Genomic DNA, 13,534 nt, shown 5'->3' with positions numbered 1-13,534 from the left:
TTGTGCGAGTCTGCATTTTCTGAAATGAAGATAATTAAGTCAAAATATCGCAATCGACTAACTGACGATCATATGTCATCATGCTTGCGATTAGCACTCAGTGGTTACGTACCATCTTATGAAAAGTATGAAGAGGACATGCAGTGCCACGTTTCAACATCCAAAGCCACTCTTTAGTTAGGTTTAACACCATATGTAACTCTTTTGTTTTGTAACAACCAATAAACTCGCAATTTTGAATAAATTTGAGTTTTTTCATTGATATTCTAGGGAAGAACCTAACTAAACCTAACCCAAACCTTGACTAAAATGATGTACCTATATTGTGCAGAAAGCTAATATCTATATATGCTACGGTACACCCTACCTAGGTAGGTAGGGTGTATCGTGTATGTACGACAACCTTGCATCACACATACTTGCAGCCTCTCAGAGTCGATCGTAAGTAGTCTAAAAATATTGAGGTAGATCGCCAGCAGTTCAAGTTTGAGCACCCCTGCTCTGGACCATTTAAGTTACCCGTTATTTTTTCGCCTATTATTCCAGCCCGTATATTCAGTTTTTCGGGATATTGGGTGTAGAATTCAAGCATCCCACGAAGATTGTTACATGACTAATATTTACGATTATGTCGATTCACATTTCCATTAATTAAAAAAGTGGCCTCATCGCAAAACATAATATCACTTAAAAAATATGTATGGTCTTGATTATAACATTTATCCATCATTAGTTCTGCAATCTCTACGTCTATCAAAATCGTCATCTGACAACTCTTAAACCAACGTTAGGTTTGTATGGATGGAATTTATTATCACATGAAATTTTCACTAGGGATGATTTGTAAATATCAAATTTCCTGGATATTTGTGTAGTACTCAAGTGTGGATCGTCTTCTAACACGAAACAAACATCTGAATATTTGTTTTCAGTTGATACAGTTTTTCTGCGCCCTGATTTGGATAAATCTTTTGCTGATACAGTTTCGTTGAACTTTTTCACTAATTTACTGTCAGTGTTATGGGATTTTGGTTAGGATATAAATTAATAAATTATTACACGTTTGTTGTTGACTTGTACGCCTACCATATCCTAATATCATTAAAATATCAATTCGTTCTTCAACAATAATAATTTATTGAAACGTCAAATTTGGCGGAAATAACGCCAATGTAGCTGTAACTCCGAAATTATAGCATTTAAGTATAGGAAACCCTTGGATGAAAAATAATAAGTATTTCTTAAGGATATTTAAAAGCGAAAAATATTCAGTGTTATCTATTTGAAATAACAAAGTTCGTTATTTTTTCGGGAAAAGGAAAAATCTGACAACAAAGTAGATACCACCATAACACCAACTGTATCTCAAGACCTTTGTACACAAAAATTTATAAAAATCGTACAAGCCGTTTCCGAGATATATGAGGCGATTCATACATAAAACTCACTCTGTACTGGATGTCCCAATAAGAATGGCCATATCTCGGGAACCGTTTATAGTACAGCTTCTGGAAAAAAAATTTATAATAGACCTCGAGAAAAATCTGGAAATTATTTACAGAGTTGTAGTTCCATCGCCAGAGGGCGTAATTAAATACCAAAAATTATAAAATGAATAATTTACAAATTTTGCCTAATTGAGATGCATTTAAACTATGATTATCGTATTCTTCAAGAAATTCAGCATATATTTGATTTTACAAGTTTTAGTCTATCTCTTGAAATAAGAGGTGGTGGGAAGTGGAAATTTTATTATGAAAAAACGCCTGTAAGTTCAGTTCTACTCAACTCATCTATGCAAACTTAGTCTTTTTGAAGACACCTCCTTTCTACCAATATACCAATTTCTACCAACTTCGAAACAACCTAATGAGTAACGAATACGCTAGAGGGCGCTATTTATTTATTTTTTTAAATCTAGCTATCCTTGAAAAATGTTGAATTGAAACATGCAGTTTTAATGAAGGAATTTAAAAGTAGATCAAATTAGCAACAGAAGAGCGAAAACCGCATATCTTTTTCATATAACGAGATATCCTAAGAAATATGTAAATTTTTAGCATTTTCCTTCAAACATAAATTACTCCGGGTTGACTGAATGGATTTTTTGACTCCTCAAAATTGTCTTTCCTTATTCTATTAATAATAGTTCCAATTATTATGTCCCTATTACTTATGCTGTCACCGGGAAACTGCGTTATGGAAGTTAAAATGGAAATATAGCTTAAGGTACCTCGCTAGTGACGACATAAATGTTCAAATTGTCGCCCATCATTTTCGATACAAGCGTTTATTCTTTGAAGAGTAGATTGAACAGCAGTCTAAATTTCTGCTCTCGTAATACTCTGAATGGCGATTCGTATTCTCTCGATCATGTTATCTCTAGTAGTGGGTGTAATTCACAAACAAGGTCTTTAAACATCTATTTTGAAAATAAATTAAAAGATCATTGATATGATAAGAAAATAAAACTGCATTAACACACCATGCAATATCAAAAAGATATAGATTCAATTATAAAAATTCTTAAAAACGAATCGAATAGGTTTCTCGGAAAAATTAGTGTATTAGTATGAAACTAATTTCTTTATCTCAAAAACCTCCAACTAGATGGAACAAAATATCAATAAAATTTAAAGAACTCATTTTTTATGTTTATTGACATTATGAAGATTTTTATTTTCACATAATAGTAAGACCATAATCCCATTCCTTTACAATAAAAAAGCCTACATTACATTTTAGAAAAGTACACTCGGTGTTTTATTGCCACAACAATCACATTTATGGCAAGTTCGCAAGAATTTCATCTGAATATTTCATTTGATTCCATTTCAAACCATATTTCAAGTATTTTCTAGAAAATAAGGTAGGAATATTAACAACAATAAAATTATTAGGTTATATCCATATATTTTATAGATATGGAATCATTGAAATCAAGGGCAGCTGCATATGACCAAAATTTGAAAAAATTGGTACTTCAAAATATGAATATAGTGAATGATTCAAAGCTACAGGAGCTTGGACAAATCATCAAAGGATTTTACCTCAGTTCTAATGAAAGTTTTCAAGATAATTTGGGCCTGGCTGTAGCGGTGAGTATTTTGAATATATTCTGTTCATTTAGAGACGATACCCAATTAAAAACTGGATAGAGTTTCGAAGAATGATATTATTTAATCTATTAGCATATTACTGTAAATTATATCATAATATCGTACTATTGGCTATATAAGTAATATGGTACTATAAGATAGATCGATTGTGTATTATCAGTTTCCATTGGATTTCTGATTTCACCCTTTAAAATTCCATATTTTTCTGACGGGTGAAGTAGTTATTATACTCATATGAAGGTAAATGTTTTCGTTGTTTGAGAAATGAAGAGGGAAAGAATTTGAAGTAAAAACTGAACCTTATTTTCTACCTGGTAAAGCAATTGAAACAACGGAGGATACCATTATACCCCAAAAACGAAAATAAGTATAAATAGGGAATTACAGAAGTCATGGTAATAAATAGGGAATTACAGAAGTCATGGTAACAGTGTTTTGGAGTTCCAAAGATGTAATCCGATTATTTAGAGTGAAATAAAACAGTAACTGGTTAACTTTTCCCTAATCATGCTCAAGTAGTAAAAATTTTAGAGAAATGGTTTCATATTTTGCAGAAAAAATAAAAGTGTTGGACCGTTAATATCAATATTATCATCATCTTAGGATGCTAATTTAATCAAAGTGAGCAACAAATAATATGATATATAGTTTGATTCTGCAAATTTGATTGAAATGTCAGTCAGTGGGTTAATAATTGAGTGTAATGATGGAATATGCAATCATCGATTCATCATCGAACTTTTTTACATCCTTTACCGCTTTAGAATAGTATCTCATAATTGCAATAAATCTATATTCATTAGATTTAATTTTTAGATATCTTCTATAACCTCAAATTCCCCGGCAGGAGACTTCCTCAGGAAGTGGTATTCAACATCAGTTAAAGGAAATAAATAACTGGTATTCAGATGGGGTGAACAATTAATATTAAATTGGACGAACGACTTCAACAATTAATACACCATATGAACTAAATTGAAAATAAAAAACTATCGGACACGATTATCCACATTAATATTTATTTCTAAGAACAATAAAAAAAGTTTCAGCAATAAATAAATTTATAGGAAAAAAATAAACTCGCATTAACTGCGAATCTAAACAAGCACAACGAACAAAAGCAGTTATAAATTAAAAATATTTATATATTTATATATTGAAGATAATGCTATTGGAGTAAGTTAAATTTGTAGTCTTGTGGTTGGATCCTCGGTGATTGAAGCTCGCAACCTGGCAACTGTAGAACTGCGAGAAAAAAAATTAAATGAAGGAGGAAACGGGATTATAGATGGAAATTACGGAAGAAGAAACAAGTAGAAAGAACAGAATTGAGCAAAAGGAGCTTATGCTTTAACATATAAAAAAACCTAATTCATATTTTTAAAATATAACCAAACAGGAATTTGTTCTATTCTATTCGTTCTTTTCACCAAATAAATAGAAAATACGAATTTATTTGGAAACTATCATATAAAATTTGCTTAAAATAAAAGGAAATCCATAAAGATAACTAAAATTTTATAAGCACAATAAAAAAAGCAAAGAAACACTTACGCGAATATAAGAAATAAAATCACCACAAATTTACTACAATTCATTTTGTATAGATAGGTAGAGGAAGAATTCGAAGTTCTATTTAATTTATATAATGGAGTGAGAGGTCGATAACAAATTAACTTCCTCAAAAACTCGAATGTTAGAATAAATAGATCCAAAGTTAGTACTGTACCACAATATGTGAACAAAGGAATATTCAAAATGTTTGATGAAAAATGTAACAAGCCGAATGGCATGTTACATCCGCATTCCGATTAACGCAAATATACATACAGCAAGATGTATGCTAAATTATCTAATAATAATTCGATTACATGTTATTTTCTGGAAAACTATGTTTGAATTGCAAATTGCTCTTTCGCAATAATGGGAACACAATTATGAAGCAACAGAAAATTGCCATAGGTATCAAAGTTTAAACAAAAATTTCTCGCCAATACTTGATTAGTTCAAGTCTCAATTGATTCAAACTTATTTTTACATTAACAAAATTTAATATGGTATCAAAGTACAGTATTTTCTTTCTCATTTCAGTATAATTCTGAGACTCAATTCTTCAATCCTTGTGTCAGACATGCAGATTTACAATCACAATACACAGACGTTTATCTTTATAAATTTTCTTATGCAGGAGTAATGGGAAAAAATAACAACATAACTTTACCAGGTAAATTTATAAGATTGAATAACTCAGTTCATTATTTCTATTTAAAATAATTCTACCATTAAGGTTTTTCCATACGACATTGTTTTGTATATGTTACGTCCCAAGCCCGATCTTGTACGGAGTCGAGCTTCGCACAATGAATTTATACGAAGTCCGATCTGTACAAGCCATTTTGTACGGAGTCGAGCTTCGTACAATGAATTTGGACGAAGTCCGATCTGTACAAGCCATTTTGTACGAAGCCGAGATTGGCGAACTTCGGACAGAGATGATTGTACGAAGTCGACTCTGTACAACGCTGGTTGTACGGAGTCGGAGCATCGATACTCACTCGGTAATGAGCGCGTTATTCCAAAGTAGTACACGCAACCTAACCTAACCTAACAATAGATGTTAGCCAACTAGCCGGAGAACATACTTTCAATCACAATAACTACGTTTGTGTTTACTAACATCTTAATATCGCGCTCATTAACGAGTGAGTATCGATGATCCGACTCCGTACAACCAGCGTTGTACAGAGTCGACTTCGTACAATCATCTCTGTCCGAAGTCCGCACAATCTCGGCTTCGTACAAAATGGCTTGTACAGATCGGACTTCGTACAAATTCATTGTACGAAGCTCGACTCCGTACAAGATCGGGCCTGGGACGTAACATATACACCTATTTTCAAAATAACTACAGCAGTAAATATCATTATAGCATGCAGATACAGCATACATTATTGACCAATGCCTAAATGATACAAATGAATAAATAATATTGTGTGCAATCTGCCTCCAATGACATGAAACAATCAAAGGCTGGAGTCAATTTGTTTGATGACATTTTTGTATGTCATTTAATTCATAATATTTAGTAGTGACTACTGTGGTCTCTATTCACAAGGGCGTCGCCAAGGGGGGGGGGGAGTGCCCCCCTAGAAAGAGCAGTCCTAAGGTCGTGCGAGCAATTGACTTCATTACCTATTAATAAATTCTGCATCACATGACAAATTGAAGTTTAATGTATATTGTACAAAATATTGAAATATTCAGCATAACATCCGTTTTTAAAATCGCCGTTCACCAGCAATCACGAACTGTTCCAGGATAAAGTAACGACAATATCGCATGTGTTTTCATCGGTCACCACAACCACAACAGGTTATATTCAGCCGCAGAAACTACCTAGACTAAGTTCCTCTAGATATCTGGCTCTGAATCCTGATGGAAGACATTGAAAACTGCTAAATCTTTTCTCGAAAGTGTGCCTGTCGATTTGCAACTGAACAAATATTCCCAGGGAATTATGGAAGAAAATCACAAAATTATAAAATCTATTATTTCCTGCGTATCACACGACTTAGCACTGAGAAGTGAACATGGTATTCTCGAGGACTTATACAGGCTGCAAATTGACGCGGGATATTTGATTTTAAATAAACACAAGGGAAAAGGAATGCAAGTTACCGTTCAGTGAATATTCAAAATGAAATTAATGATATTTGTGGATGCGTTATTAAGGCTGACAATAAGAAAAAAGTGAAAGATACAGCAGTATATAGTGTGCGAGCAGACGAAATAGCTGTATTTCTGACACTAAATAACTATCGATTGGGATGCGATATTTTGATGAAGAAATGATTGTCGGATTCATTGAGCTAAAAGATTGGGATACGAAATCGATTGCACTTAGCATAGATGAGTTTTTGACAAAAGAAGATCTGAATATAAATAAATGCGTTGTTTTTGATTTTAATGGTTGTTCAACGATGTTAGGAAAAGATGGAGGCGTACAAGCGATCATACGCAAAAAGTACACCAAAGCCCTCTACTTTTATTGCTCATCCCACAAACTGAATCTAGTTATCAATGATCTAAATTAACTTCCTGAATTTAGAAATCTTCCAGTAATTGTTGTCAACGTACTCCAATCTATAGCTTTGGACGTGATCAAAGCCTCGAAACACGTTAAAAGGATTTTACTTTTAATTAAAAACCACCGTGAAAATTCAGAAAAAGTGACAGACGAAATTATAAAGGAAGCTGCTGTTGTTGCAGAGAAAGTCGGACTGGAGGAGGACATTACATCAATGCCATGTATGACAGGAAAACAACGTCATAGAAGCAATCATCCGGCAGAAAGCCCTTCAGGAATACTGGAAGAAGTCTTTAGTAATACCATACTTGGATTCAATTATCACCTCCCGAACATAAAGAATGAAATCGAACTTTGGCAGCAATTGTGGTACGATAAGCTTAATGTTATAAATATAAAAGTTGTTGATGTCCTAAAGAAACAAATTCCTTGTACACAGAGCTATAATAAATAAAAACCTAATTGATTTAGTTATTGTGCTGTCGAGGGCTTGTCAAGATTTATACATTGGTATTAGATATTATATATTAGAACCGTTCTTATTACAATCGTCATCGAGGCAAAGACTTCCAAAATGTAACGCTTCATGCTCTCAACTGTACCAGGCCTTCATATTTTTTATCCTCCATAATATTGCCCCATTGCCCTCCCTTAGTCATAAGATGGCGACACTCTTGTCTATGCATTGATCAAGATAGATCCGTTTAACAAATTCAGCTAATTCAATTGAACTGTTACTCCAAATAACAAACACAACTCACACCCCCACTTCAGAAACACTCTTTTTAACTAATGTGTCCACAACCACATTGAAGTGAATCACTAAGAAAAACTACAAGAATAACGATAGTCAATAGAAAATATAGAATGCGCTGTGGAACAAGTATACAATGACAATCTACTATACCATTTGAAATGTATGAAAGAGATAAGTTTATATTAATAAGAATAAAGGAAATGAATTGGAATGCTAGAAATGTGGGGTGCTTGGATCTATTTAATTAAAGGGGAGAGTAAATAGAATGAACAAGAGTAGCAACTTCAACCAAACCAATCATTAACAAAAAAGCAAACACAAAGAGTGGTATTGTTAGAGAATCTAGAAAAATTGAGAGGAACGATGATATATGTTTTGATACCTTCTATCAGCATAAAAATAAACACAATACCCTGAGTTCCACAAGTCTTAACAACTAGCGCACTGTGTTTTTCCAGTAAATATCTAATTCTATAATCATTCTATATGTAATTAGATTTATGGAACATGTAGTTATTGAACCTTAGAAGAAAGTGTTCATTCAGACTAAGACTACGTTATTTAAAATATCACGCCAGTATGGTCTAGAATTGGTGACTGTGGATGAAATGAAAATTTCAAAAATATATGAAATACAAATTTTCATAATTCTTACTCAAAAAAACAAACAAATCAATGTCTATATCAAATCTTTATTCAAACATGGTTCATTATGATTGCTTTCAAGTATTCTTTGACTCTCGTCGAAATAACATCAAATTGACATCGGTCATATGAAGCGACAAAAACTTTATAAAAACATTATTATTTTCATTTTATTCACAAATTTGTTGCATTCAGTAAATAGTTCGTGCGCTCTCAAAATAATTCGTGCTATGTGTGGAAATATAGAAAAAAGTCTAATATTCAGGATAATGTTATATGATACAAACACTCAATGAGGCATTGTTATTGCTACAGAATAATGTTAATTTACAGAAAAATTGTGCGACATCGCAGAATGAACAATAGCTGTGGAAAAAAGTGAAAAAGAGGATGCTGAGAACAGGGTCACTCAATTAGAAAAGGTAATTGAACAATTAGAAATTAGAATAAAAGTACTGAAAAAACGATTTATAAAGAAAAACCAAACTCAGAAGACCCAATAGGTAAAAAATAACTAGCTTAGGAGATTCGAGTTAAAAATTGTAAAATGTATAAATCGTTAACCCCACTACAGAAGGAAATAAAATCACCACAAAAAGTGGATGAAAAAACAGATACCATAGCTATCACGCCAATGATAATTGAAAAAATATGCGAATTCCCAGCACTATATAAGGTAATTGGAAATTAATTCAACATAAAAGTGCTAACTGATGCCAGCGCAAAAATTAACGTCGAAAACGACCAAGATTACAAAGTAATAACAAGAAAATTGAATGATAACAATTTCTTGTCGCACTCGTATGAAAACAAGCAAAACGGACCGATCCGAATTATGTCCAAAAAGCTGCCGGAAAGGTAGCCAATATTATGGTTCTTACAAATAAATGGTACAAAATATTGAATATAATCCCAAAACTAATATAGAAAACAAAAAACCACTTGACATGTTTATGTTAGTATTTAGCAATTCTGAAAAAATGAGTAACATACACCACAATGCTAAAGATGCCAATCACATGAATATACTCGAAGCGTAGAGAACCAAGATGCATATGCACTGCAAAACATTCAACAGTTGCATGTGATAAACCAAGAAACGCCCAACCAAAGCACGTACATTGCGATGGAGAACATCTAGCAAATTATAGAGGTTGCTAAAATATTAGTAATAAAAACCACAAAGGAAACAAGGAAAAGCGGAGAGAAATACAACTCAACCTGAAAATGGGAACAAGACCTATAGCCAGGTACTCACTGTACAACAAAAAGTAAATTAAGGGAAGAATAAAAGCGATTCATACATAAAACAAACTATTCATCACAAACTAGAGACACTAACCAATATTGATGATCTAATAATCCGGATTGAATACAGCACCAAAAGAGTTATCTAAAAAGGTTTTCAAATGGCGGTAAATAGACTAAGAATCCTAGAGTGGAATCCATATAATCTATTACAGCATCAACAAGAGCTGCAAGTCATTCTAGAGATAGAACAAATTGATATATGCGTCATCTCAGAAACTCATTTCACTAAAGAGTCATAATTAGATTTCTTCTTCCAGTGCCTGCTTCATTCTAATGAAGGGTAGCATTCCTCACGATCTTCAGTCATGCGTATTAGATTTACGGCTTCACGTACATGGAACCAATCTCGAAGGTTTTTCAACCATGAAAATCTTTTTCTACTCAGGCCGCCCCTGCCTTCTATCTTCCCTTCCATGATCAACTGTAACAAGACATATTAGATTTGAAGGAAGTTTCTAGAAACACAAAGATAGTGTAGTGTACCACAAGGTAGTGTTTTAGGACCGGTCCTCTACTTCTTATACAACAGTGGCATCCCTCAATTAGAAAACCACACTAACCCACGAATAAACAGCAATTAACCTACGTAGACATCAATTAATAAAATTAATCATTGGACCAAAAAATGGAGGAAGCATAAAGAAGAAAAAATCGGTACTTGTAAATTAGACAAATAAAAAGGAGCAATATGTACCAGTACAAATAGATGATGAACAGGTAACATATGCAAATACAGCAAAATATCTGGTGCTAAAACTAGATGTGAAGTTACGCTGGAAACCTCACATAAAAAAGCGACAAGAACTGAGATACAAGAAAATGTATTAGTTGCTGAGAAGACAATCCACATTATAATAAACTACTTGTGTATGACCAAATCCCCTTAACTATGGGAATGTGCCAAATAAGCCAAACATTCTAAAATAAAGGACTAAAGAGCATCGTTGATGCACCCTGGTACTTTTTGAAATAGCGATCTTCATCGGGACCTGGAGATAGACACAGTATGGCAGGTATACATTGAATTCGTAAAGAATTATTGAAGAGGACAGAGCCTTTTGAATTAGTTATCTAAATACTTAGTATACAAGCAGAGCAAAGTGGCGATTTTTACGTATTAGAGTTTGTGTAGACAATTATAACTGAAGGAGATTTTACTGGGTAAGACCCTTAGTTTACAGGCACTTATAGTAATTTAAAATTTATACATTGATCACATCTATACACGTTTTCTTAAAATAAAAAAAATTATACTTATTCCTGAATTTTATGAATTCTCCATGAGATTGGCCATAGAAACATAAGAAATTGATAGAAATTATTCATAAGTTATATGCGATGCCCCTAATGGTATCTTGGTAGAGACAAGCTATTATATTTTTTCTCAGAAGCTAAGAGATAGGAGCAATGCTAGTCCAGAAAACATATAAATTTCTTCTTCTTTCCATGATTTCATTGTTCAATGGAAAATTTTTGTAGGTGCTGAAAAAGTCGCACATGTAGAAGAAATGAACTATATATTCAAGATAAATGCAGATGGTTACGATAATTCCGATTTAACTCAATTTCCTGAAAACGATGTGACTACTCATAACAGGATGATAAAACTTTGGACCAACTTTGCAAAATATTTGTAAATATTTTTTTAGTATACTTAGCATAGTGATTATGTTTTGATCTATACTAAAGTAAAATGTATTGCATTTTTCATTTGAGTATTTGCCCGAGCGATTGAACTATATGACAAGAATGTTTTGATTTCGAGTGTTTGAGAGTTTAATAATCATCATCACCCTAAGTTAGTATTTTTGGAACCGTTGGTTCCAAATATTCATAAAGTACCCACTGTTCACCACTACACCAACACTCAATTATACTGTTTGGCGCGCGTTTCTTCAACCAAGTTATCGTCTGCAGAGACTTACTGACTTCTAATCTTCTCCTGCGAAAATTAATCCCATCGGGAAAACCTATTCGGTGGGTATCTTCACTTTTATTCCCTAGCTACTAAACTAAAGAGTGGGCAAGGAATAGACCCTTTGTCCCTATTTAAACTGTTCTTGTAATTAACAATTTTAATGTATAGAAATGCATCTAACAATTTGTTGTTGTATACATTTTTTAACAATTTCACATCATTTATTTCCTCATTATGATTGACAGAGTGATCAGCAATACTCGTTTTTCAGTACGTCCAAATTTTAAATAAGCTATGTGTTCTTTAAACCGAACATTAACGGATTTCTTAGTTGGCCGGCATACTTTCCGTCACAATCAGATTTCATGTATACCACTTTATTCCAAATTTGGTTTTTCATCTTTAGAAAGAAGGTAAATTGGTAGGAAAATTTGTTATAGAATAGTTGATTCAAGTTGATAGCATTTAGTTTCTGAAGACGATTACTTGGTTATCGTAACTGGTGTAATTGTGAGTGATGGTGTAGTGATAGTTTAAACAGAGAATATACTACGCTCAATGACCGAAAACGGCCAGTGGCCGTTTAAAACAGCCACAACGCGTTCTGTGTGCCTTGCGTTTCTCAGAACGCGTTGTGACTTTTCTGATATGGCCAGAACCCGAAGGAAATTACTTCAGATTTAGAAGACGTCAGCTTATGTAATATGAGGCTGCTTATTAATAATCATTTAGTAACAAAATAGTACAACACTCGTTATTTGAATAAATGTTTAATGACACCGTTTTTATATACATGTATGTACAGAACGCCTTGGCCGTTTTCGGTCTTTGAACGTAATATATATATATATATATATATATATATATATATATATATATATATATATATATATATATATATATATATATATATATATAGCATTTTCACACCCTGTTAAATATTCAGTGATCTCTACCGCAAAGATCTTTTTCATGCTTACTGTAGAATAATGTTAATTACTGAAATTAATTGATAATAGAATGTTTTTATAGAAATCCGACACCTGAAGCGGATAGTCTCTTAGAAAATATAGTTTGGCCTAAAGTAGATCCGTCGAACATACACTATATGAATATAGACACTCACCTCACAGTTGAGAGCAATATAAAACATGGAAGATATATATTGTGGAGAGATTTATTCGAAAAAGAAGCCATATCACCTGTGGTATTCTAAATATGTTCCAAGTATATCTCAACAAATTATAAATACCGGTAGTAAATTTTAAAGCAATATATATTCAAAAATATGTTAGTTGTTCTTTATTCAACAATCTCACACAGTATTATGGATCACAACATCAGAGATTAGAAGTTGGAACTCACCTATAATAACAAGAGTTAGGTACAAAATGCTCAAAGGAGTAGATGGATCTTGTTTTTGTTCACATACTGATCAACATTGTCCTTATCTTCCTAGTATTAAGTAAATTATCATTAATTTAGCAATTTAAACTATTATTCCAAGTAACAAAAAGTGTCTCAAATACCAAAAACATTTATATTCGTTAATGTTCCGTTGTTTTTTCGACTTTATAAATTCAATTGAAAAAGTTGTCTGAAATAGTTTTTAGTGGTTTTTTTCTCAATATATAGTATCAAATCCATAGTTTGGAAAAGTTTTTGTTATAATTTTGGCTATATGGGTCAATAAGACA

General features: G+C 32.6%; 1 protein-coding gene across 1 annotated transcript in view; it reads left to right on the top strand.

The window, feature by feature from the left end:
* LOC130440828 (juvenile hormone esterase-like) overlaps nt 1–13,128 on the top strand; it is a 49,239-nt gene extending 36,111 nt beyond the window's left edge. The window contains exons 7-10 of the mRNA XM_056774184.1: nt 2,923–3,098; nt 5,211–5,343; nt 11,399–11,552; nt 12,870–13,128. Of these exons, the coding sequence (XP_056630162.1) occupies nt 2,923–3,098; nt 5,211–5,343; nt 11,399–11,552; nt 12,870–13,053 (647 nt within the window). The 3' untranslated portion in view covers nt 13,054–13,128. The remainder of the gene's footprint in view (nt 1–2,922; nt 3,099–5,210; nt 5,344–11,398; nt 11,553–12,869) is intronic.
* The last annotated feature ends 406 nt before the right edge of the window (nt 13,129–13,534 follow it).

The sequence above is a fragment of the Diorhabda sublineata genome, chromosome 2 (genome assembly GCF_026230105.1).
Source record: "Diorhabda sublineata isolate icDioSubl1.1 chromosome 2, icDioSubl1.1, whole genome shotgun sequence".
Classification (NCBI taxonomy): Eukaryota; Metazoa; Arthropoda; class Insecta; order Coleoptera; family Chrysomelidae; genus Diorhabda; species Diorhabda sublineata.
This window is presented reverse-complemented; position numbering and strand designations above follow the sequence as displayed.